Source organism: Galeopterus variegatus, unplaced genomic scaffold (assembly GCF_000696425.1).
Source record: "Galeopterus variegatus unplaced genomic scaffold, G_variegatus-3.0.2 Scaffold3970, whole genome shotgun sequence".
In the NCBI taxonomy this organism is placed as follows: Eukaryota; Metazoa; Chordata; class Mammalia; order Dermoptera; family Cynocephalidae; genus Galeopterus; species Galeopterus variegatus.
In genome coordinates this window covers 74648-100710 of record NW_007730081.1, presented here as the reverse complement: position 1 = coordinate 100710, position 26063 = coordinate 74648, and the positions used below count along the sequence as shown (strand labels likewise).

The 26063-nt window shown below is 41.3% G+C and overlaps 2 protein-coding genes across 2 annotated transcripts in view; one reads left to right on the top strand and one right to left on the bottom strand.

The window, feature by feature from the left end:
- The window catches only part of LOC103601981, a 43847-nt gene extending 40629 nt beyond the window's left edge, over nt 1-3218 (top strand). The window contains exons 11-12 of the mRNA XM_008586384.1: nt 1481-1612; nt 2842-3218. Coding sequence (XP_008584606.1) covers nt 1481-1612; nt 2842-3218 — 509 coding nt within the window. The remainder of the gene's footprint in view (nt 1-1480; nt 1613-2841) is intronic.
- A 4549-nt stretch (nt 3219-7767) lies between these two features.
- FAM49B (family with sequence similarity 49, member B) overlaps nt 7768-26063 on the bottom strand; it is an 88737-nt gene continuing 70441 nt past the window's right edge. Inside the window, exons 5-12 of the mRNA XM_008586383.1 lie at nt 22416-22521; nt 21691-21794; nt 20401-20478; nt 18288-18404; nt 17350-17429; nt 15489-15615; nt 13673-13743; nt 7768-8513 (exon numbers count right to left, since the gene is read on the bottom strand). Coding sequence (XP_008584605.1) covers nt 8450-8513; nt 13673-13743; nt 15489-15615; nt 17350-17429; nt 18288-18404; nt 20401-20478; nt 21691-21794; nt 22416-22521 — 747 coding nt within the window. The 3' untranslated portion in view covers nt 7768-8449. The remainder of the gene's footprint in view (nt 8514-13672; nt 13744-15488; nt 15616-17349; nt 17430-18287; nt 18405-20400; nt 20479-21690; nt 21795-22415; nt 22522-26063) is intronic.

Sequence of the window (26063 nt, the reverse complement as noted above, 5' to 3'; positions counted from 1 at the left end):
GAAGAGGGAAAGGAAGGCTGTTTCCCTGTTAGCCAGACCAGCGGCCGGCCAGGCCCTCATCGCCTCATCCCGCAGCACCTACAAGGATTTGACCTTCATAGAGAGCCGCTGTGGTCAGCTGTCAGGAAGGGCTTACGAACCAGCCTGCACCCCTGCATTCCACGGGAGGAAGGGTCATTGTAGTCTGATTGGCACCAAGCATGGCAAGGCCTGGTGGTCCCCCCCACCCATGGGAGATGGTGGGCTGCTCTCCCCTTCGTGGCCCAGCCCAGGGCCCTGCAGACCAGAGGCACGTCTGGGCAGTGAGCCTGGGCTGGGGCCACTCCAGGTGCTCAGATCTGCTAAGGGTGTTATAAGATAAGGAGGGGTCAGACTCTGCCTGTGTCTTTGCCCCCGTGCAAAGAGCATGAGCTTGAGTCCAGCATTTGCTCCTGGGTGGCGCTGGCGATGTCACTCGTGTCTCTGAGCTTCAGCATCCTCCGTGTGTGAAGAGGCTGCTTGAGGCCATGTGAGACAATGCTGCGAGGTCCTGGCCGTGCCTGGCACACCACAGAGCTCCAAGGTGTCGCTGTCCTCCCTTCCTCTAGGGGATTGTCCTCCTCTCCCTGCCTTTGCTCCTCGCAGCTGTTTTCACCTCCAGAAGGAAAGCTCTGCAGAGTTGCTAGTGGAGGTGAGTGGCGCTGACACGGTTCTCCAGGTCCCTTCCCTCCACCGCGCTGTCGCTGCGCCATAGCAGGGCAGGAGAGCATGTGCCCTCCCCTAGGGAGGCGGAGATGGGCTGGAAGAGCTGCAAGTGTGCAAGTCCTGCTCCTGCTCCAGGCCTGGTTCCCTCAGCATAGGATGGGTGTCCTGACCTGCGTCTGTCCAGGCTAGAGGATCAGGGATGGGGTGTGGACAGTGTTCGGTACCTGGAAGGTTCTCCCAAGGCAGCTGTTTTGGTTAACAAGATGGGAGCGGGGAGGAAGGGGTGCTGGGCACTTCGCCTGGCCCAGGCCACCCCATCCCTGCCGACATGGTGCTTAGACCCCGAGAAGCCCCCATCCCACAGGGCAGACGGGCAGGGAAGGAGCAGAGCCATGGAGGCTGGGCCTGAGTCAGGGGTCACAGGAACAGATGAGCAGAGCGGGCCCTGGTGGAGAGAAACTTCAACGTGGCTCTTCTGGCTGAAGCAGGGGGAGGGGAAGGATGGAGGGGAAGGATGGAGCGCAAGGGTGGGGGTGGATAAGGCCTGGGACTGGCACCTGCTGTGGGGCAGGTCAGCAAATACTTAGGGAAGAAAGGAGGGAAGTGAGCATGGAGGGAGCACTCTATGTGCACAGAGTGCTGCGTCAGGCCTGCTCTGTGACATCAGGAACTCCTGGGAAGGCCGAGGGCACTAGGGACCTGGCTGTCCCTGGGCAGGGAGCCAGCAGCATCCACCCCGTCTCCACAGGCGTAGCCTTGGGCTAGGACCCAGGTGAGGAGCCCAACTTCCTTCCAGGCCTGCAGAGCCAGGCGGGGGCACAGTTGCAGGTCTTGGCCATGCTGCCCCCAGAGCTGCAGACCATGCTGCTGGACACCCTCCAAGAGTTGCTCAGGGACCCTCGGGCACTCAGGGAGCTGGAGGACAACGGTGAGGGGCTCATAGGACAGACCTGGGCATAGGGCCTGGGATCCAGACAGAGAAAAGGAGGGGGAGGAGAATGAGAGGCAGAAATGGGACACGTGGGCATGTCCCATGGGTGGGTGATAAGGTGCTCTGGGTCTCCAGAGCAGCACCCAGTCTAGGAGGGTAGGGCAGGCCCCGTGTTGATGGGGCACAGCTTGGTGCCAGGTGCTGTGTCAGACACTCCCCCCACATGTACCTGAAGCCTACCCCCCTGCACCCACCCCCTGAGATGAGACTGCAAAGGAGGACCCTTGGCCCAGCCCAGCTGGCACCCGAGCCTAGGCTCGCCCCTTTTTCACTGGCACTATGGGGTGGGATTGGGACCTTGGGTGGAGGCATGCATAGGCAGAGGACAGACGGTGAGACCCGCAGCTTGCCTCTCTTTGCTTGTCCTTATCCCTCCCCTGCAGCTGGAGCAGGCCGTGGACACTGGGTTGCTGGGACAGCTCGAGGGCCCTGGGGGCTTCCCCCTAGGCACCCTCCAGGACCCCTCAGACAACCTATCACCCTCAAGAGTCAGAGCCGTCCTATACATTCTCAGAGCCCTAGTGGGTGAGAGCAGTGGGCTTGAGGTTGGGAGGAGCAGAGCCCCAGAGGAAGGTCTCCTGAGGCCCCAGCCCATCAGCCCTGCTGAGTCCCCACGGTCCCTGGCAGTTTTTCCCCAAACCCCCTAAGAGTGATCCTGCTGTGTCTGTGTTGTGCTTGAGATGGCTCAGAGCAGCTCCGCTCACATTTGGCTCCCTGTGTGCATGCAGTGCCAAACCTTGCTGCGTGGAGAAGCACAGCCCTTCCTCACTTTCCCCATGTGTGAAGTGGGGACAAGGGGACTCACCTTGCAGCACACTCCATCCTTTTCTTCAGTCAGGATTTACTGAGCACCTGTTATGTGCCAAGCCCCCCACCCCTTCAGTCTGGTAGTGGAGACAGACATCACACAAATTAAAACAGAGAATGCCCAACTGACTGTGCCAGGAGACCATCTAACAGGCACCCCTCCAGCCCAGCAGAGGCGACATGCAGGTAAGTTTTGCAGAACAAGTCACAGCTGTCCAGGAACACAATTCCCATGCTCAGACGTGTTCAGACGTGCTCAGACGCATGTTTGAAGCCTGGGCCAGGCTGAGCTGTTATCTGCTTGCTGAAGCAGGAATTTCATGTCCCAGAATCCCCTTGTGTATATGGCTCTGGGTAAGAACTGGCCAAAGGAAGAGCTGGCATGAGATATGGGGCTGAAGAGAAGCAGCAGCCATTCGCCTCTGAAGGCTCACAGCAGTCAGATTGGGTGACGAGCAGGTGCGAAGATGCCCAGCAGGTTCCACGTGTCCTCCACTCTGTGTCCACTGCTTCCTCCTGCCCTAACCCTGCCGACCAGCAGGGCTCTCAGCCTATCACAGGGTGCAGAGAGGCAGAAACTCGAGGTTCAACAGCTTTCCATGGCGACCCCTTGCGGTCCCTTTACCGCCATGTCCATGGCTTTCATCCCTGCTTCTTCCACCTAGCTGCAGTCTCTCCATGCTGTTGTTGCATGAGCACATCAGACCCCACTGCTGCCTCAGGGCCTTTGCACTAGCTGTTCCCTCTGCCTGGATTGTTCTTCCTCCAGATGTCCACAAGGCTAATTGTGTTTATTGTTTATCATCGATCTCCTGGAGAATCGTAAGATCCAAGAAAATAAAAGTTATTGTCTGTATTGTGCATAATCCTGCTCCAGTGAACATGTGTCTGTGCATAGCAGGTGCTCAACGTCCGTGGGTTCTCTCCCCATGGGTGAAAAGATTGAGATGCAGAGCTGCCTAGTGACTGGCCCCTGGCCACCCGGGCAGTCAAGGCTGGGCCTGCCAGGGGGCTGGAAGGATTCTGTTGTGTGAGACTAGAGAATGTTTGGGGTCCTGTTTCTTGTCCTGGTTCTTCATTAACAGGACAAGTAGCCTTGGACCAGTCTCACCAAACCCTGGTTGATACCCACCTCTCAAAGCCACTGGGCCAGCAGAGGAGCTAACACATTGGAAAGCCCTTTGTAAAGGGAAGCCTAGCGTCCACCCTGGATGGATTGTGTTTCAGGGAAACTGAGGGGTGGAGTGGGGTGGCGTGTGCTCAGGGTCACTCAGTAGTTCCAGGGCAGACACCCTAGATGTGCCGGGACCTACTGGGGCTTCACCTTACTCTGGGGTTCCAGCATCTCTAGCCCTGTCTCCCTGGGGATACCAGAGCCCACAAAGAGAGACACGGGTGCCCAAGAACCCTCCATTTGGTGCCCTCCCTTTCCATCCCTCTGCAGTGCTGAGTGACACCCAGCATCGGCTGCTGGCCTAGTCCCTGGAGAGTCAGATCCTGCCTCAGCTACTGGAGGCTGGTGAGAGGCTCTAGGGAGGGGAAATTAGATGATCGTAATTTGAACAAATGATGTTCTAATTCAGTCAACCTATTTTTAGAAAATAGGGATTCTATCATTATCATCACAGATGGAGAAAAATAGTGTAACATAGAGCAAGGGCTCTGAACCCGACAGATTTCAGAGGAAATTCATGGGAGGAACCCTGGCTCTATCAGTAGCTGTGTGAACTTAGGCAAGTGTCTTGACCTCTCTGAACTTGTTTCCTCATCTGTAAAACAGGGGCAACACTATCGCCGTGTTTGTACCACTTGAATAGCATGCTCACATACAGTCGCCCCTCAATAAAATCGGTTTCCTCACCTCTGTAGGACCCCTTAGAGACCCACCCCAATGGTGCTCATGGGATGGCCCCGGTTTAAGTCACCTTTCAGCAGCCGAGTCACAGTCTCCGGGAGTTGCTAGCTTGGGGCCAGCACAGGAGGTGGGGTAGGAGAGCTGCCTTGCAGCTGCTGGGGACCAGGGAGAAGCCGTTTCTCAGTGTGTGGACGCCTTGCCTACCTTTCGCCCCTCCTGTGCAGCTCTCTCCCTCTCTGGGCCTCCCCAAAGCAGATGGAGCACAGCCTGGAAGCCAGTGTTACCTCAGCAGCTTTTCCAGGTGGGACCATAGACATTTATTTTTACAGCCCTGGGAAGTCATAAAGCCAGGTAAGGGCAGAGAGGGGACTAGCGCCCATACAGTGGTGTCTTTCCCTACACTAGGCTGCCCTGTTATCCACCCTCTACTGCCCCACTGTCCTCTCAGCTCCTCACTACCAAATGCTCCCTGAAGAAATACTCCCCCACCAGGCCAGCAGGAGATGGCAGTGCCTACTGAACCTAAAAAAAACCTCCCAATCCTGCAAAATGTGCTCCACCCACCATCCTCCATCTCCATCCATCATTTTGGCTCAGGCCAAAAGCTACGATCATTCTTGATTCCTCTCTCCCACTCCCACATCCAGTCTGCTGGGGAAGACTGCTGGTTCTACTTTCAAAATACATCCTGAATTGCTCTTTTCTCACCATGTCCATTGCAACCACCGCCATCATTTTGTGCCTCAGTTATCGAAAGGTCTTAACTGGTCTTGCTGCTGTCTTGCCTCACCTCAGTCTATTCTTGACACAGCAGTTGGAGGGAGCCTTTTCAAACAGAGCACGTCATTCCTTCACTCAGAGCCCTCTGATGCCTCAGTAAACGCCAAATAGTAGCCTCCGCGGCATCACATGACCTCCTTCTTTGTCCACTCCAGCCTCACTGGCGTCCTCGCTGCTCCTGTCCCGCCAGCACTCTCCTGCCTTTGGCCTCTGTATCTGCTCTCAGCCCTGTGTGGGACACCTTCCCCAGATACCCTCACTGCTAACTGCTTTCCATCCTTCAAGTCTTTCATATGTACCTCTTTAATGAGACCTACCCCTGTGCACCCTGTCAAATTGCAAACTGTGCCTCTGCGCAGCACTCTCGACACTCTTCCATAGCACTTAGCACCTTCCACAATAGTATATCATCTAGTGATTCATTATGCCTGGGCACTGGGAATATGGCAGTGCAGGGAACAGACAATCTGGAGTGGGAGGCATGTCTTAAGCAAAAATCATACAATCGTTAATTCCAATCGTGGCGAGTGCTACAAAGACTGCTGGGAGCTGGCAAATACGACACCTGAAGTTGAATCCATCTCCTGGCAGCAGAGACGGCTTGTTTTATTACATTGCAGCACTGTGCTTCTTCAGGGGAGGGATAGGCAAATTCTTTCTGTAAAGGGCCAAATAGTATTTTTAGCTTCTAAGGGCCTTATGGTTTCTGTCACAATTCAATTTTGCTGTTGTAGTGCAAAAGTAGCCATAAATAATGTGTAAACAAATGAGTTAGGCTATGTTTCAACAGAATTTTATTTATGAACACTAGAATTTGTATTTCATATATATACTTTTCTCATGCCACAAAATATTATTCTTCTGATTTTTGCAACCTTTTCTTTTAAACCATTCTTACCTCATAGGCTGAAAAAAAACAGATGGGCAGATTGGCCCACAGACCAGTTTGCTAACCTGCTGGGCTAGAATTAAGACATTTTCCCACTCATTCCTCAATACACCTATCGTGAACTACATTAACTGCACAGGCCTCGGCAGTATCGCCACATCCACTGCAGCTACGTCATTACTTTTGACCTATATTCACACTCTCACTCCATTCAAGTGTTCACTGGTACCTGTTCACCCTTGGGTACTGTGCAAGATCCTTCCTTGGGTTGCTGAAGGAAAACCAGACATGGCTCTTTCTCAGTTTCTCATACTGTCTTCTCAGTGTCCACACACTATATATGTCATAGAATTAGAAGAGATACCCACAAGTGCAGTTAAATATCAGGTGTTTTATGAGATGCTTGTTTTAGATTCTTAGGGCTGCTGCTGTAACAAGTTACCACAAACTGGGTGGCTTACAATAACAGAAACTTATTCTCTCACAATCCTGGAGACCAGAAGTCTGAAGTCAAGGGATCGGCAGGGTTGGTTCCTTCCTGAGGCTTTGAGGGAGAATCTGTTCCATGACTCTCTTCCAGCTTCTGGTGGCTGCCAGCAATTCTTGAGTTCCTTGGCTTGTAGACACATTGCTCAAACCTCAGCCTCCATCTTCAGATGACCTTCCACTAATGTCTGTTTCCCCCTTCTTTTAAGACTTGTCATTGGATTTAGGAGCCCACCCTAATCCAGAACGATCTCATCTCCAAGATTCTTAATCTCATCTGCAAATACCCTTTTCCCAAATAATGCCACATTACAAGTTCCAGGTGCACGTAACTTTGGGGGGCCACTATTCGACCCTTTACAATATTCTTAGAAGATGCCTAAAAGGCCATGGCCAATGTTAACCAGAAGGCTTCATGAAAGAGGTAACTCAAACTGACCCTTGAAAGATGAAAACTGGTGTTTGTCAGTTGAACATGAGGGAGGAAGGGGATGTCAGGTTCAGCCAGACAAGAGTTATATAAGTGACACCACATGGAACAATCTACGAACAAGAAGTCAAGCCTGCTTGGAGAACAAGGTGTGAAGTGGGAAAGTGGTGAGCAGGAGGCCAAAGAGGTCAGCAGGGATTCCACTATGAGGGGCTGGACTCCACGATCTGGCGCTACTGACCCAGGCTTTGATGGAAGCCTCTGTGATGCTCTTCCATGGTTAACCATGTTAATTGTATTATACCTCAGACACTCCTCTCATGAAACCACTGGCATGATTGGACTTGACAACCTTTAAGCAGCTTCTCTCAATCTTGAGAGATTTAGATACCTCACAATTTAGGTCTTATGACCTTACATGTTAGTTACCTACCGCTCATGAGATTGTGGCCTTCAATTTTCTCCCAGGAAGTCCCTCTCCTACTCACTCTCCTCTCAATACTAAGGGCTGCTCTTTCTTCCACACTCTGCTTCATGTTGCTACCCTCCCACTCGTGGGAACAGAATCAAGCAAGCGTGTGGTTTCCTCTCTATTACCACATCCATACAAGAGGTAAATCGAAAGTAATAGTCAAGTTTAACGACAAGATCACTGGTCTTATTATGCTTAGGAAATTTTAAAAGCAACTAAAATTATGTACATACACAATGGCAAAGAAAAATACTATTGAAAAGACCCAGTTCTCCCCTATAAGAAGGAAAACTTTTGTAATGTATATATGCATTCCATAAAAATATACATGGAAAAAAGCCTAAAAACAGAACATCAGTAAACCAAGCCACACTTAGAAAAATGAAAGCTGATTTTTATTTTATAATCAACAGCCATTCTTTAAACATGAACATGCATACGTAATATTCTACGCACACATCACAGTTTTTAACGTTAGTTAATAAAGGTTAAACACACAACATACATCCTTACAAAAAAAAGTCAAAATGCAAACTTAAAACTTTAAACAAAAGTCTTACTAATTTAAAAAAAGTTTGTGTTGGGTACCATTTGTACAACACAGTTAATTTAAACATTTTCATTTTGGCTGCACATGAAAAAAGCGGCAGTAGAAAATAAAGTCATTGAGGGTTTTTAAATAGCAGAATAGGCAGTTTTGCCATGCAGAAGAAGCAATATTAAATATTAGTTTTCAAAAAAAATCCACATTTAAAAATATTTAGTTCAAGTCACAGAATTTTTCTCAGTAGAGACCCCAATGCAATGCATAATTAGCTGCCTTAGATGGCCTGTTTGAAAGGACAATATCCCTTCAGAGTATAACTTTACTGATTTTGGCACAGAAAAGAAGTTGTAAGAACAAGAACATGATTAAAAAAGAGGGAAGAGGAACAGAGGAAAGAAATAAAAGCAAGAATAAATGAGATAGTAATTGCAATCACTAAAAAACTGTGCATTCTCAGTCATTGCAGAATACTGTCTTCTGTCTACAGCAGATGCTTGTTCCAGAACTGTTATTGCAGCATGGATTTAATTTGCTTGGAGGTAGTCTCATCGTTCAAATGTTTTGTTGTGTACCTAAATGAAAAAATAATGATCAATTTTAGAGAAAAAAAAAAAAATCTGCATGAGGTTCTGTAAATTATGACAAGACGAGCAATTGGTGGGACAAACCTTCTCTCAGGGCCGGCACAGCTATCCTCCCTACCATCTTTCGGACAGAACAACCAGGAGCTGTTTAACTTAGTTACAACTACCTTGTTGAAGTGACTGGCTAAACTCTCAAGTAAACAATTAGCTGTAACTTCTCAGTCAGAGATAAATAACTGTTCTATCCCAGAATTTGGCAAATGACACCCATGGGCCAAATGCAACACACCACTATCTTTGCATGGCCTGTGAACTAAGCACAGTTTGGGTTTTTTTACATTTTTAGACGGTAGGGGGAAAAATCCAAAAGAATAGTAATATTTTATTAATGTGGAAATTATATAAAATTCAAACTTCAATACTTACATATATGTTTTATCAAAAAACACCACACACTGGGGCCGGCCCGTGGCTCACTCGGGAGAGTGTGGTGCTGATAACACCAAGGCCCCGGGTTCGGATCCCATATAGGGATGGCCGGTTCGCTCACTGGCTGAGTGTGGTGCTGACAACACCAAGTCAAGGGTTAAGATCCCCTTACCGGTCATCTTTAAAAAAAAAAAAAAAAACACCACACTGATTCATTTACATATTATCTACAGTTGCCTTCTTGCTATGAAGGCAAAGGTGAGTAGCTGTGACAGAAACCATGTGGCCCACAAAACCTACAATATTTATTTGCTCTCTGACCCTTTACAGAAAATTTTGCCAATCCGTTCTATTCCACATTTAAGACAGCTCAATCACCACTGCTATCAAATCCCCAAAATGTCTGTCTTAATTCTCTAACTGCCTTATTTCTAGGCAAATGTGTTTTGCTATAAGCATGCAAGTCCAAATATATAATCCAAAAAATCACCACTAACAGTGATTACTATTTTCTGAGACAATTTAGAAATCCAGTAAGCACACCCGCTATGTGCCAGGCACTATTCCAGGAACTTACAACCCAGCAGAAGGAGAAAAGTAATGATATGCTAATATTAGAGAAGAGGTAACACCTAGCAGCACAGGAGGAAAGTACAAGGCTATAGAGACAGGGGAAGACCAGCTCACATGGACATCTGGCAGCCACAGTAAGGAGTCTGGAGACTCTCCTAAATGCAAAGAAAGCCAATGGAGGATTATTTATTTATCTATTTTTGTGGCTGGCCAGTGCAGGGATCGGACTCTGGACCTTGGTGTTATCGGCACCACACTCTAACCAACTGAGTTAATGGGCCAGCCCTCAACAGAAGATAGTAAGCAAGGGACTGATGTGATTTCATTTATGTTTTGAAAGGATCATTACGGCTGTTGAGGGAGAGCTAGCTGTAGGGAGCAGAAGGAGAAGAAGGGGGAACCATTAGGGGCTGCTGAGGACCATGTCAGAGATGGCCAAATCTTGGACCAGATTATTGGCAGTGGAGACAGGTATTCAACATCTGAATGTGGGATATATTTTGGAGCTAATTCAGACAGATTGAGTAACTTGGTTTATAATAATTTCACATATAACCTTTAAGGACTAGATCATTCTAAGCAGGTACACACAAAGACAATCTTTCTGTATTAAAGAACTTTAAACTCAATTCCTGTTAGGTTTTTAAAAAATCAACTTCAGAATTGAAGATAGCAGTCAAGTAAATCTTCAGAGAGGTGAAGAGACAAACATATGCTTATTAAGTACCTGATATACTCTCTACAATGTTACTGGGAAGTCACTTCCAAACTATTCTCATGTTATTAAACAGACACCAGAGTACCTGGCACATAATAGGTGCTCAATAAATATGTGCAAAAGGAAGAAAAGATAGGCTGCCAGGCTAGAAAGAAAAATCCATAAAGAAATATTTACAATAAATGGTAAGTAATGTAGCAAAGACTTAACCTTTCTGTTTTATTTATGTATAGTACAAGGGTACTTTTAAAAGTTTGTGGAAAAGTAGAATTAAAAGATAATACAAATTTTTCATGAACTTTTAGAAGACCCCTCTTATATACAGCTATACATAATCCTACTGATGTCAGAAAATAAAAGTTCTCAAAATCCAACACTTCATTTCTGTTTTCTCCCTCTGCCCTTTATACAACTCCATAGTAATATACACGATACAATTCCCACAGTAGTCATTAAAAGTATTACTACTCAGCAAAGTACTGTGACGTTCAAGAGTTGTATTTTCCTCTCTGCCCATGATACAAGTTCTCTATCCTTCTGTGGAATGTGATCTTAGCTTGCAGCAGTTCTCAGGTCCTTCCTTGAACACAGCCAATCCAGAAGCATATGGCATCACCACACTCTTTTATCAAGAAAAGGCAATAATATCTAATGTATGTGAAAATAACATAAGAAGATGTATGGTATTATTTCTCTTTGTGCACAGAAACAAAGTCCTTTTTCAAGTGCATATGACTTTTATACTGATAAAAAGAAACTATTTTTATCTTTCCTCTGAAATTTAATAAAGAAGGCAATTATCCAGCACTGAACCTGAACTCCTAGCTCTAGCTCTCTTTTGTTCTCTTTCCCTCTAATGATTAAAAGGCATTTGGTTTCATTTCTCCACCTATAAAACGCAGACATCACTTGTTGCTTTCTCTTATTAGCATACTATATGTCTGTGGAACTATATAAGTAATTACTACAGGAAAGCATTCGAAACAAACATATATATGCAATTATACTTCCATTTTAAATCTTTTGGTCACTAATTCTACAAAAGATAAGTTCCATTTCTGTAGAGGTGTAAATAACAACACTTGCAAAGTACTTTTGGGTTACAAAATGCTTTCTTAACAATATCTCATTTGCTCTGAGCAAGTCATATTAAAGGCGAGGCTGATTTACTTTAAGCAGTGTTTCTCAAAGTATTGGCATTACCTACATCAGCCAGGGTGTTTGTTTAAAACAAAGGTGACTGAGTCCCAACTCAGACCTAATGAAAGAGACTCTCTGGAGGTGGTAAGCTGGGACTGCATTTTTCACAACTATTCAGGTGATTCCAAAGCACACTAAAGTTCAATCACATAATAAACCTAAGACTTAATGGATAGCACAAAGTATATGGAATTTCAAGAATAAAACCCTGAATTTGAAAATAGATTCTGACATTTACTAGCTGCATAATCTTTAATTTCTCAGAGCTTAAGGTAACTCCTGAGGTTCGGACAATGGAGCCATTACATACCCCCAAACCCACCCACCTACCTCACAGAGCTGTGGTGAAGATTAAATAAAGTCTTACACATAAAATTTTGTTGCAAGTTTACAGTAATATGAAATGTTACTAACTATGACCACTATACTACACAGCATCCAAGTATACTGATTAACCTTACAAAATTTCCCAGGCAAAAAAATAAGAACTGGACACAGAATACACTATGAATACAAACAGTTGAAGAGTTGACTTGAAATAAAAGAAAATTTTATTTTCTAATTTCCATTAAATACTCAGAGATAAACCTGGCTCTTGCCTCTACGGTGCTTTGCCTTCCTTTCCCTCAAACATGGATCACTGTGTGGGAGACTTCAACTCCATCTTTCACTCAGTACCATTGCCCTCCTTTGCTCTAATTCTAAAGAAAAAGAGACTAAACTACCTTTAAACTTCAAAAAAAGAATAAACAGTAGATTCTGAGTTTTTAAGTTAATCTTTTAATTATGTTCCTTTCAAGGTAAAGAAACAATACTAACACCTCCTGGACCTCAATTACCTCTAAGTTTTAACAGAAGATTTCCTGACACTTGCTGGCTTCAGACTGACCAATCAGAAAGAGAAGAGCTTAGGAGAAAAACCAGGCTGAGACACGGGGGGGTGTTCAGAAAGGAATCAAGTAGGAAAAACTCACAATACCATAGATATTAGTCAAACCAATGAAGTTTGTATTGTAAAAACCTCAAGAGTAAAGAGTTCTAAAAACTAGGTTCATGGTTGAAATAGCTTCATACTACAAGGATTTTTAATTATGTTCCCTAATCTTTCTGATGTTTATTTAGAATGAATCTTCTTTATTCAGGCAGTCACTGCTTACACAACACTTTATAATCTTAATAAAATCATCATAATGGTTCCACTAGGCTGAAATGACAGAGCCTACACTTTGCTTTATGACATAAATACCACTATATAAATATTTCCATGTTCATGTAATTTTTATGTTTAAACCCAAAATAATCAAATGATGAGAAATCACCTATCGGGAAAATTATGATACCAATTAAATCTCTGTAGTCAAGATCCTGAGTGCTGAGATTTTCATTTAAAAATATTCCAGCGTTCTTAGGACCTTCAGTAACTAAATCAAGTAAGACTAAGCTGAGAAAAGGCATCAAATAATGACTGACTGCTTTATTTTCATTGTGAGAGATACACAAAAATAATATAGAACTGTAATTGTGAGCGGGAAAAACTAGTTATAAAACACTTTGTATAGTATTATTTTATTAAAAGATAACAATTATATAGAGCTAAACTTGTCTACATGTGAAAAGAAAAAACTGGAAGGCTGTATGCAAAATGTTAATAGTGGTTTATCTCAAAATGGTGAGATTACATAATTTCTTCTTTAAATTTTCCTGTGTTTCCTGAATTTTACCTACAATTAGCAGGCTGAGTATCCCTTATCCGAATGCTTGGGACCAGAAGTGTTTCAGATGTAGGATTATGGAATATTTGCACTATACTTACAGATTGAGCATCCCAAATTCAAAAAATCCAAATTCCAAAATGCTCCAGTAGGAACATGTTAACATGTCAAATTTGGGATTTTCTGATTTGGGATGCTCAACCTGTATTATTTTATTGAAAAAACAAATAATAAATAATCTCTGCTTCATGAAGGGCGAAAAGTAAAAGCCAAAATCTTCAACCAGGAAATGAAGCTGCTGTTCTCATTTGTACACAGATGCTCCTCATAATAAAATACTGGAAACAGTAACTGGAAGCAAGATTACCAATAAGCAAAACAAGATCTTCACATCTACAGCTTGAACATTTGTCTTCATATCCTTTGTGGTACTCACATTTTGAAGCATTTTCTTTATATACATATAAACCAAACATTTTCCTTACATATTTTTTCCTGTATGTACATATACACACCTGAGAGCATTTAGAAGACCTTCTACACTATTAGGAGGTTGGTCCTTAAGAACTTTGATACAACCTTTCATCTAAGGAAAAAAGAAAACAGAAAAGGTAAAACATTTGTTTTTATTTAATATTCATTTTCAAAATAAATCATTTTTTAAATAAATCAGGACAACTATGGAACTCACAATGTCAAATTAATTATTCTTAGAACAACAAAAAAAAATTACCCAAGTGCTATTATTTTCAGTTTGTCAGTGAAACAAAGCTTGAGAACCAAATCAGTCACACTAGATGGAGTTCCACCCACACTAATGAAAAACAAAAGCTTTGCTAAGGGAAGGCTTCCTGGAAAAACTGTTAAGTAGTAATTTAAGGGACAGAATGGATATGTTAGCAAGGAAAAGAGAAACTTTCCAGGTAGAAGAACCCCATGATAAAAACACTAAAATATCACACGCAGAGGACAGACAGGAACTCTACAAGGATGAAACGGGAGTTACACAGATACTTGAAAGCACAATGACTCATCTGGAACTGACAGGCCAGGCAGGAGGGATTTGCTACAGGCTATTAAAAAAGTGAACTCAATGAGGATGGCATTTAAGGAAGATTAGCCTGGCATAGTACAAAGGACATAGGCTTTGGAAGCCAGAGACATGTGGGTTCCACTCCCCTCTCTACCATTCACTAGCAATTCTAATACTTAATTTCCTAAGTTTTCGTCACTCTGTTAGGAGTATTTTCAGGCTGTCAGAAATATTTTCAGAGTCATACGGAAGAACAAATATGAAATTCCTGACACATGGTAACCACGCAGTAAATGTTAGCTTATTTCTCTTTACATACTACAGATGTGCATGCAGGCAAGAAAACTGGCTAGCAATCAGTGATCAATATCTGAAATGCCGAGCGCCTGAACTAGCTATGAAAGGGACACTGAAGACAGTTCTCCCCAACACTAGTCAAAATGTTGATGGACTAGATGTGAGAGGGTGAGGACAGAAACTGTAAAATAGTGAAACCAGAAAACCACTTTGTTTCTAATATAAACTTTTATAGAGACAAGAAAGTAGACATCTGGCTATAGTCACATAAATTATGTTGGGCAAGGGAGAGAAAATTTGTAAAGTCTTCAACTCTTTTCACTGAAACAACATTACTACTAACTTTAATATACATTTTGAAATAAACCTTTTCTTTGAAATGGTCTTTGGTTTGCTTTTGTTTAATTCTAAAATTTAACTGTATATATTGGTGGGATACAGTGTGTTGTTTCAATACATGCATATATTGTACAATGATTCACTTAGGGTAGATAGCATATCCATTCCCTGAACATTTTCTTTGTCGTAATTAGAGTCAAGATCCTCTTTTCTAGCTATTCAGTAAAATAGTAATATTAGCTCTAGTCATCCTAGAACATCAGAACTTCTTCCTCCTACCTACCTGTAGTTTTGCACCCATTAATTCACCACTTCCCCTCCTCCCATGAAATGGCCTTTGGCCAAAGGAATAAAAGGACATGATTAGAAAATTTCTTATATCTAATTATTTATTTATATTGCCAAATATGTAGAAGAATCCTAAAAGGAAGATTATATGGAAAATATGTACAGTTCCCCTTCAGTCACTCTACAGTCCACCTGTATATAGGCTACAAGAGATACAGCAAGAGAGCAGAGGAGACAAAAATCCACCATTATCACAAACTATAAATCTTGAGTTCCGTGAGAGTCCAACCTGCTAGCTCTTTAAATAAAATAAAAGCCTACAGTTTCCATATAAGGAAATCGTTTGGAATTATATAAAACAATATATAACTTACATCAATCTTGGAAGTTTTGGCAAATGCTCCCACTGGATGTACATGGTCATACAGTATTATGACACCCACCATTACCCTCAAGCAGAATGACACTGTCTCTTCATTTGTAAATCTGCTTCTGTATTCCCTGGAGGGTAGAAAAGATACAAATGGACTAGGCACATCACAAAAAAAATGTGCTGACTCAACTTTCAGGTGATAATGACCTACCCCTTCAATTTCTAAAAGGGAGGCTAACATTATGCGCCCTTCTCTGCAATGAGACCCCCAGATGGGTGAGAAAGAGGTGAGTGGAGCAATCATCACCCATATAATCCCGTCTCTACTTGCACCACCTTAGTATATACTACCCCTTCTACTTGACAGAGAGCAACAGTTTTAGGGAAATCAAAAGTAGCCCCTAAATGAAAGTTTGGAGTTGGGTGCCAAATAAAGGCTATGACCACCAATATGATGAAAAAAGTCACTAGCTTAATAGAACAAGTATTGCTATTTATGGGCCATCCTGATCTAAACACATTACTGGATTTGAATTTTATTAAAATTCAACGGTATTGTTCTCTCAAAGGAAACAGAACTTTTCTCTACATGGAAGGCAGTGTGGCACAGCAGAAAGGGTCCAGAACCAAATGGAGACATCCAGGTACAGGGGTGGGATCGGCCACTGTGCGTCAGTCCTTTCATTTCCCAGGACCTCACTCCCTTAAGTGAGGATGATGATGATAGTTGCTCTCCTACTTCACAAGGTTTTCCAATAAAATGATGTATATATAATAGTGCTTTGGAAAATATAAAGTTCCACAAAACCAAAAGTTGTCTAGTAAAAGCTATATATTATTCAAGAATCCAAGAGGGATTCCTTCTGCTTGCTGTAGAAAATTCAGCCAGATCACATTGTGGTATACATCACAAATGGGTTTTTTTTTTTTGTCTTTTTCGTGACCGGTAAGGGAATCGCAACCCTTGGCTTGGTGTCGCCCGCACCGCGCTCAGCCAGTGAGGGCATCGGCCATCCCTATATAGGATCCGAACCCGCGGCGGGAGCACCGCTGCGCTCCCAGCGCCGCACTCTCCCGAGTGCTCCACAGGGCCGGCCCTACATCATAAATGTTTTAAAGAGAGGAGAAACTCACAAGGGAATCCAGGTTCATGATAAAAAAAAATAAAGACTGAGGGCCGGCCCATGGCTCACTCAGGAGAGTGTGGTGCTGATAACACCAAGGCCATGGGTTCGGATCCCTACATAGGGATGGCCGGTTAGCTCACTGGGTGAGTATGGTGCTGACAACACCAAGTCAAGGGTTAAGATCCCCTTACCGGTCATCTTTTAAAAAAAATAAAGACTGAGAACTAATATTGAGAGAGAAAAGATAAATAAAAGAATGACTCTAGCCCTCTGGCAAAAAGGCAACGTTCTTTAGGGTGTGACCAGTTAGCTCTATTGGTTAGAGTCAGGTGCTAACACCAAGATCCAGGGTTCAATCCCTGAACTGGTCAGCTGCCAAAAAAATCCCAAAACAAAACCAAAAAAGCTAGGTTCTTTAAAAAGGGAGAATGTTTATGACAATCATAACCTTTAAAGAGCTTTCCCTCCCTCCCATAAAAAACAGCACAAAATTCCTGTTCTGAAGACTCTAAGTTAGTCTGACCAGTCTGAGGTACCTGAAGACCAACTCTATACATAATCAGAAGTTACATTAAGCTGCCAAATTATTTTAATTTTGTTCATATATTAATATTCAATACTTGGGATATACTTATTTCCACCTTCCAAATGAGACATGTTCACATTTGGACATGTTTTGAAATACCAATCGTCTCAACAGAATTGTGAAAGTGAAAAAGATGGGCAAATACTCACGGTGTTTCAAGCATGACTCTGCATACGCTAGCCATGGTGCTTAAGCAATCTGTGGTGTTTTCTATTGGTAAATTTTTATTCTGTGAAAGTGTACGGAGAACAAAAAAAGGTAACAGTGACAGTTATTACTAACTGTAACTTGAAATTTAGCATAACATAAAAAATTAGCAGCTTTAAAATAGGACTTCTCCTCCTAATTTTTTAAATAATGCACAGATTTTAAGCACTGTTGTAAGGTCGGGGGATACAGCTATGAGCAAGATAGCCAAGACCTTGCTTTCCCAAGAGGTGCTTACATACTAGCAGAGTGAGAACAATGGGGACCATGCAGACAGGCATCAGGGGGACAGCCTGCAGGCCATGCTGTATTTGGGTTTTGTCCTGAGGAAAAAAGGAATACAAATTCCTTTTTGTACTAGGAAGTCATTAGAAACACTTTAAGCAGAGGAGGGAGGGAATGTGGTTTATGTTTTAAGAAGACTACTTGGCTACTCTATGGAGAAAGGACTACAGTGGGGAAAGAGTGGAGGAAATAAGGTCGGAGCACGAATGCAGTAATCCAGATGAGAGGGTGGTACTCTGATCTGATAGGGAGCAAGAGAATGGCTTAAGTTTTCAGGTTCCCAATATATTTTGGAGGAAGAGTCAATAAGACTGATGGAGGAACTGTAGGGAGTGAGGTAAAGAAAGGAATTTAGGATGATAACCTCTAAGTTTTTTGTCAGCACAGTGGTACTATTAATTAGACAGGAAAGACAACCAAGAGTTCAGATTGGCCATGCTCTCACCAAGGTGTCAACTGCACCTCCACAGACAGACTGCAAATGGGCAGGGAGGTGTGCACCTTCCAGGTCTGTCAGCATAGAGACAGTTTTTAAAGTCATGGGACATAGTGGGAAAGTAACAACGCAAGTAATAACTTCCCAGGCAACACTTACCTCTGATACAAATTTTGTTGTGGCATCACTTAAGGTTTTCAGCATTGGGGTTGCCTCGGCATAAAACAAAGACATTCGATTTGCCAATTCATTATTTACTTCATTTTCTCCTTCTGCCTATGTGGAAAATAAGAGCACTTTATTATTAATTAATAAATTATTAAATATGATAACATTTATAAAATGACCAAGGCAGGTGCCTACCTCATTAATGCTTGTTAAATTAATCTAATACCCTTAACGAATTACATTTTAGACCCTCATGTGCAAATACTTAAATATTATTTAAAAATAAAAAGATTACAAATGATATTGAGCAGCTTTTAAAAAAGACTGACCTCTTCAAAACTATTTTAAATGATATTGAGGAATTAAATAAAACCATGATGGACTGCCAACAGGTACAAGAGATTGTTCTAAATTCTAGAGGACAGAAAGATGACTATAAAAAAACAAACAAACTGTATCCTGTTCTCCATTATGAACACACAAGGATCCATACAACATCACAGTAAAATGCTAACAGGCAATGACAGAAAAAAGGGGGGGCGAAAGAAAGATTGTTTGACTAGAAGAAATTAAAAAGGACTCATAGCAGAGTTAGGCCTTTGCAGGTGATGATGGGCAGGTGAACAAGGTATCCAAGCTGGCAGAGAGGAAGGAAGAGCATGTTTTCAAATGACTCCGTAGAGTGTAATTCAGCATATGCAGTGTAATAAGGGGCAGCAACTAGTGAGAGATAAGGTTAGGGTCAGATAGTAAAGTGCTGTAAATGCTAACCTAAGTTCATATTTTTCTTCCATATGGAATGGGGAGTCATTTTGAGAGTTAGAAGAAATGAATGACAATTAAGTCAATTTTCTACAGAAAATTAACCAGATGATAGTGAGCAGACTGTACCAAAAAGGAAAACAATAGGTCAGAAAATGAATTATGCTGCTATAGAGTAACAGTCAAAAAAGGAGTGGGAATTAGGTTCTCAATTGGGATAGTAGTAGGAAAACAGGGAATGGGGAAGAGACCTGAGAGATATTTCACCTGAAAACTACTGGCTTTATCTATAATTACTGAGGCTGAAAGATAGTACAAAGATGACTTTAATGCCTTTGGCACTGAGTGATGGCAAGGATGGTTATAGTAGAGGACTGGGTGTCTTGCTTTTATTTTATTTTACATGATGAGTATGAAAAAGACAAAAGTTAGGGTGAATTCCATACCAGAAATTGGTCTATGCAAAACCAAACTGGTACAAAAAACAGATGCTTCATGGAAGAGAAATCTTTTATTCCAACCCAGTGCCTCTCTTAGAGCAATCATTTCATAAAATATTTGTTCAATGGGGAAAAAAGATTTTGATAGTTTTAAAAAAATTTCTTATGCCACTTACCAGTCTCTATACATGTAGTTATAGTATTTCTCTATCAAACTATCTAACTTAAGGCTAGGGTTGATCTTTGAAATTTCTCTGTTTTTCACACAAATTAGGACAATGTAGGCTCTCAGAATACATAAAGAACAAGACAATATTTTCTTCATATCTAATGTTTTATTTATAGTAAAACATATCTAAGGTTTTACTTAGAGTAAAACTCCTTTGAGTTAGAAAAGTGTAACAAACAGCATAAGAGGAGGATGGCAAGAGATTCACAGGTCTAAAGAAACCAGAAGAGATGCTATACTAGCCAAGGAACAGGCACACAAGCCATCTTCTCAAACAGCTGCATCAGGCACAGATAGGAGAACAGTCCAGGACCTCACTCTCACCTCTTGCCAACACTAATTACTTCTCTTATCCCAGGCCAATTTCTGTCCAGGGCTCTTCTGTTCCATGTTTAATTCATAAAATTTTTGTACAGTTAAAATGAGAATACATAAAGAAATTTTGTAAGTACCGATGTTACACAGACAAGCAATTTCACTGAAGTAGTTGTAGGAATTTAAGAGACTGAGAGGAGAAAGAGTAAGCACCCTACAGTTGTCCCACAGCTGTGGCTGCCCATAATTACTAACTTTATTACTTGCTTAGAAATCATCTGAATGAATAAAAGAATAAAATGAACAGACTGAGAGCCGAGTTATTCTTACCACCCCTCAGTTCAAAGGACTGACTTACTGGTACATTATTAATCCTCATTCTACTCAACGTTCTTCTGTAATAGCTGAAATCATTCTGTATGGCAGGATTTGTCATCTAAAGTAGACAAATACAAAAGAAAATGTGTTATGTACTATAATGCTAATATAAAAATTAAGTAAAAAAAAAAAACTACTAAAACCAGTATTAACTAGTTATGTAAACATTCCCTAATTTGTAATATCACTTTAAGAACTAAAACTGGTATCACCCAGTATAGCTTATAACACTGTATTCAGTCCTTATTGAACATATAAAACTACACAGACTATTTTTCAGTCACAGGCAGTATATTTTCCTTCTTCTCTTCAATAAATTCAAGTAATATACTAAAAGCTTGTTTACCAAAAAAACAGTATTACCAAATAAGTAAAACCAAAAGAGAACATATAGGCACTTGCTCTGAATTATTACAATAAAAGTGTGTGTATGTGCATATAAAAAAATAATCCACAGGGCAATCCCCAAACAAAAATTTTACAGAATTTAACGAGAATTAACAGTTGTCTGTGATAGAGTCATAAAATGTTGAAGTTAGGAATCTTGCTCTCTCATTTTCTAGACAAGGTAAAGTCAAAGGACATGCTTGAGGCCTCATAATTGGTTACTGTGACAGAGCCTAGACTGGAACTCTAGGTTTCCAGATGTGAAATCTACCTTATTCCATTACACTTGCTCCACCTAACAACAGGGTATTTATAGTTATAAATACTACAAGGAGCCAGAGAAAAAGAAAAGGAAGGAAGGAGGAAGAAGAGGGGAGAGGAGGTGAAGAGAAGGGAAAAGGAGTGAGGGAAAGGGAGGGAAATCCAATATGACTGGTGTCCTTATAAGAGGGACACAGACACACAGGGAGAACCCTGTGTGAAGACGGAAACATGGACTGGAGCAATGTGTCTACAAGCCAAGGAACTCAAGAATTGCTGGCAGCCACCAGAAGCTGGAAGAGAGTCATGGAACAGATTCTCCCTCAAAGCCTCAGGAAGGAACCAACCCTGCCGATCCCTTGACTTCAGACTTCTGGTCTCCAGGATTGTGAGAGAATAAGTTTCTGTTATTGTAAGCCACCCAGTTTGTGGTAACTTGTTACAGCAGCAGCCCTAACACAAGCATCTCATAAAACACCTGATATTTAACTGCACTTGTGGGTATCTCTTCTAATTCTATGAGATATATGGTGTGTGGACACTGAGGAGACAGTATGAGAAACTGAGAAAGAGCCATGTCTGGTTTTCCTTCAGCAACCCAAGGAAGGATCTTGCACAGTACCCAAGGGTGAACAGGTGCCAGTGAACACTTGAATGGAGTGACAGCATGAACATAGGTCAAAAGTAATGACGTAGCTGCAGTGGATGTGGTGATACTGCAGGGGCCTGTGCAGTTAATGTAGTTCACGATAGGTGTATTGAGGAATGAGTGGGAAAATGTCTTAATTCTAGCCCAGCAGGTTAGCAAACTGGTCTGTGGGCCAATCTGCCCATCTGTTTTTTTTCAGCCTATGAGGTCTGCTGTGTTCATTACCTGCTCTGTCTCCTCCTTCTCCAACAAAGGGAATCCAATTTTGCTTACTCATTGTTTTAGATACATGAACTGAGCATAATCAGCAATGAGTTTAAGAATGCAAAAATTTAAATAACCCAAGGGCTTGAAGATTAGTTCCCCACATATCAGAAAAGACTCACTGTAAAGCTGAAGAGAAACTTCTACCAAGTTTCTCATACTAGGATCCTTTAGCATACAAAGAAATTAAAGAGATCTCCTTGTGGAATTTATTTGTCAAAGACAACAATCTAAATAAATCAAAGACCTGTGTTGATGGGCAAGATAAGAAGATTACATTGTAATCTTATAGTCTAAACAAGCTTGCTTTACCTATATAACTGACATTCAGCCAAATTCAGCACCGTGAATGTTAGGATGCTCTAAATAACTTCTGGTATTAATAAATGTCTTTTTCACAAGGGAAGTTCATAATTTCAAAATTTTTAACTTACCTAACCTCTGAGAAAATTCGTAAAATTTCTTTAATTTGCCTACTAGTGGGACAACTGCACCCCATGCCTTTTCTTGCAACTTCTCATCTGCTGGATGCTGAATTGCCTTCAAAGTCCAAAGAATAAAAGCAGTTAGATTTTTTTTTAATCACAACATTATCATTATTACATTAAAATATAAATTTTAACAAATGTAGGAAACCTTAGTTTAACCTATAAAATATAGAATAATGGACCCAGGCATGGTGAGAGTAGGCCTTCTCAACTCCATGGATCCTTTAACTCATTATAATACATTCTTACTTACCCTTACAATAAATATTGATATAATGGAATAAAAGTGGCACAACATGCATTTGTTAAACATATTATGCCTTGGTGCCTTTTAAATCCACAAAATGAAAATATTTTATGTTGTTTCCCATATTGCAGACAAGCTGCTCTCTTAGTATTTCCTTGTCAAAGAATTATATTGGTGAAATAAAAGGACACCAAAAAAGTAAGGCAATAAATAATGATGCCAACTCTAAGAACAGGCTAAGAAACTGTATAATTCAAATGCCAGGCCAAACCATCTCTAAGAAACCTAGCACATACTTAAGAACCTAAATTCAACCTGAAAAATGTGATTTAGAAATGGTCACAGATACTCATTCCCTGTAACTAACATCCTATCCTGGATTCCAAGTTTCTCAGGCTTTTCAGAATAAGAAGATGAAAAGTTAGTTTCAAATCTGAAAGGGGAGAAAATAAAACATGATCTAGAAATGCTTAATATAAACATAAATATGTCTTTTTCTATGCTCAGTCTTTCAAACCACTAAGCAAATTTTTTCTGAGTAAAGAGGGTTATTCCCCCCAAAATTACTTCCTTGCTTTTATCTTCCTCTTGCCTATAGATGGTTTTCTTAGTCTTTATGATCTTATCAATGCATTTTTCAACACCTGGTTTGCTTTTTCTAACCTTGTCAAACAAATTAAACACACTATTTGAAAGGCGAAATTCATAATCAAGGCAATTTCACTGCTGTGACATAAGATTTTTGGTCTTAGCCCAACACACAAAAGGACACTTAGTAAATGTCAATGGTGAGGTTAGCATGGAGCAGGTATGATAATTCATTTTCAAAAACATTAAAAACTGTTATGGACATATCACAACATTAGAGGAAAGTATTTATTTCCCTCTCTAGTAGTTTATTTTAGAGAATAAACTTTGGTTATTTAATAGATTCTATCTTAAATCAAATTTTATTCTGTTTTAGAATAATGCTTAATAAAATGTTACTTAAACTAAAATATACAAAATCCCACATCATTGGCATAGTAACTATAGAAAACTCTCATTTTACATTAGCTTTGGGTGAGGCACTCTGCAGTGTTCTTTGCATGGATCATCTAATTTTATCTTCACAATAACTCTATGAATTACTTCCACATTGTTGGAACCATGAATAAGGCAGCTATGAAGGTTTCTACATTTACATTCCCTCTTGAATTAACGTTGTTTACAATATATTTTCTAAAATATAAGTACCTGGTACAAAAGTACAACTAATTTTATGGTTCTTATTTCATACACTGACAAACTGAGCTCCTAAAAGACAATCATTTTAAAATACCACTTGTATTGATTGAGATTACCTGTTTCTACATAAACCAACCAATCTAGGGATATAAAGATCCCTAGACCTTCTCTAAGCCGTGTGGTGCTACCCTGACACTGGAGCCACCCTGAATGTAGAATTCTAGGGGCTTCTCAGTGCCATATTTGTAAAGACAAACCCTATGATGAGTTTCTGGGAGAATATCCACGTGTATAATAGAAAACAGGTCTGAAGTCTTGGGGCGTACTAATGACTATATGTAGCTTTTTTCTGTGGTTGTCAGGATGCACTAGATTGGTTAAAACCTTCTTTCCTAGCGTGTCTGTATCTAAAGCACTGTGGTCTGCTGCTTCTTGCTCTTCACCTCCATGGTGCTGAGGCAGCCGATGACCGCCCTCAGGCATGTGGGGAGTGAGTGCATGGCCTGCAGGCTCAGAAGGCAAGCGTGCCAGGCCAGAGCTGCAGCAACTGCTGACGGTTCCCTTATACCAAATCTCAAAGCCTGGAAAGTGAATCTCTTACACTGCTTTTTCTGCCCTTATATTTGGTGTTCTTCAGTTTTGTTTAACTATCATGGAAATGAGTGAACTATGATGGTACTTCAAAAAGTTCATGGAAAAACAGATTCAAAAGATGATACAAATCTGTCCATGGCCTTTTGGAAGTACCCTCGTATATGTGGCTACATCACCTATCTCTTCACGAAAAGAGCACTACTGTGTGAGGACAGCATCCTATGGAAAACTTCAATCTTTGGTCACAGCATTCACAGCTCTTCATTTCACAAGCCCTCTTTAAATGTCCTATATGTAAACTTTTCTATCATTGCCCTCTCTTCTAGAAGATTACAATTGAATCTTAATATGCATTCTATTAACTCTATATATAGACCTTGGAGGAAATACTATTTTCAATGTAGGAAGCCTTCCCACAAAAACAAACAGATAATCCCTTCCATTGGGAAGTACTTCAATTTTTTTTAAAAATCCTAAAATTTCTAACTTAAAAAAAAATCAAAGAGTTAATGAGTAGTCTTTGTCTCTATAGTGAATGAGCCTTTTCCAATTTTAACCAGATGACAAGAATTCAATCATAAAACAAACTTTAAAGATGTTTAATGATATAACACAAACAATTAAAAGGTAATTTGCAGCACTAATAATCAACATGGAGACACCATCAAACATTGTAGAACTCATGAATTGGTGACTTACATGAAAATAACAATTTATCGATTAGCTAATTAAGATCCAGCTTAATCATTTAAATGCTTTACTTCCAGAAATGTATGATTTTTCAAAATATGTTTAAATGTTTAAAGAACTTGAATTTCATAGAAATGGTTACATGCCTTCTTTTACTGAAGTCTTATGGTAAAACTAGTAATATTGCCAAAATTAGTCTAAAACTTTTTTATTTATTTCTTCAACTGTTATAACTGCTTACTAAGCACTGCACTAGGTGCTGATGCAGGTTAAGCATCCCTAATCCAAAAATCCAAAATCTGAAATGCTCCAAGATCTGAAACTTTTTGAGTGCCAACACTATGCTCACTCAAAGGTGTGTTTCAGATTTCAAATTAGGGACGTGTGGAATATACTGTAAAGCATATGTACTTCACAGGGCCTGGTTTTCCAGAGTCTTGCAGTTTCAAATATTGACCTTGTGGAAGACTGGAAATTTTCCTCAGGCTATAAGTCTCTGGTGTGAGATAAAGATTTATGGCACAGCAGGTTGCTGGCTCAAAGACAGACTAGTTACTGATTGTTATGTAAAGATACTGAGAATTGCTGTAAGAAGGAACGTTTGCTAAGATCAAGCTTGTGTTGATAAGATCACTTAATTACCTACCGGAATGTCATCTGGCTTGTTTCACTGAAAGTTACCAGCCTATATTGTCAAACTATAACCCCACCTATGTTCACTTCCTGTGACTTCCTGGTCTGGAAAATAAATGCAGGAAGAGAACCACAATTCGTGGTTAATTTCCCTAGGAAGGGATCCCTCTTGCTGGAGGGTCCCAGGGAAGTTAACCACTTCG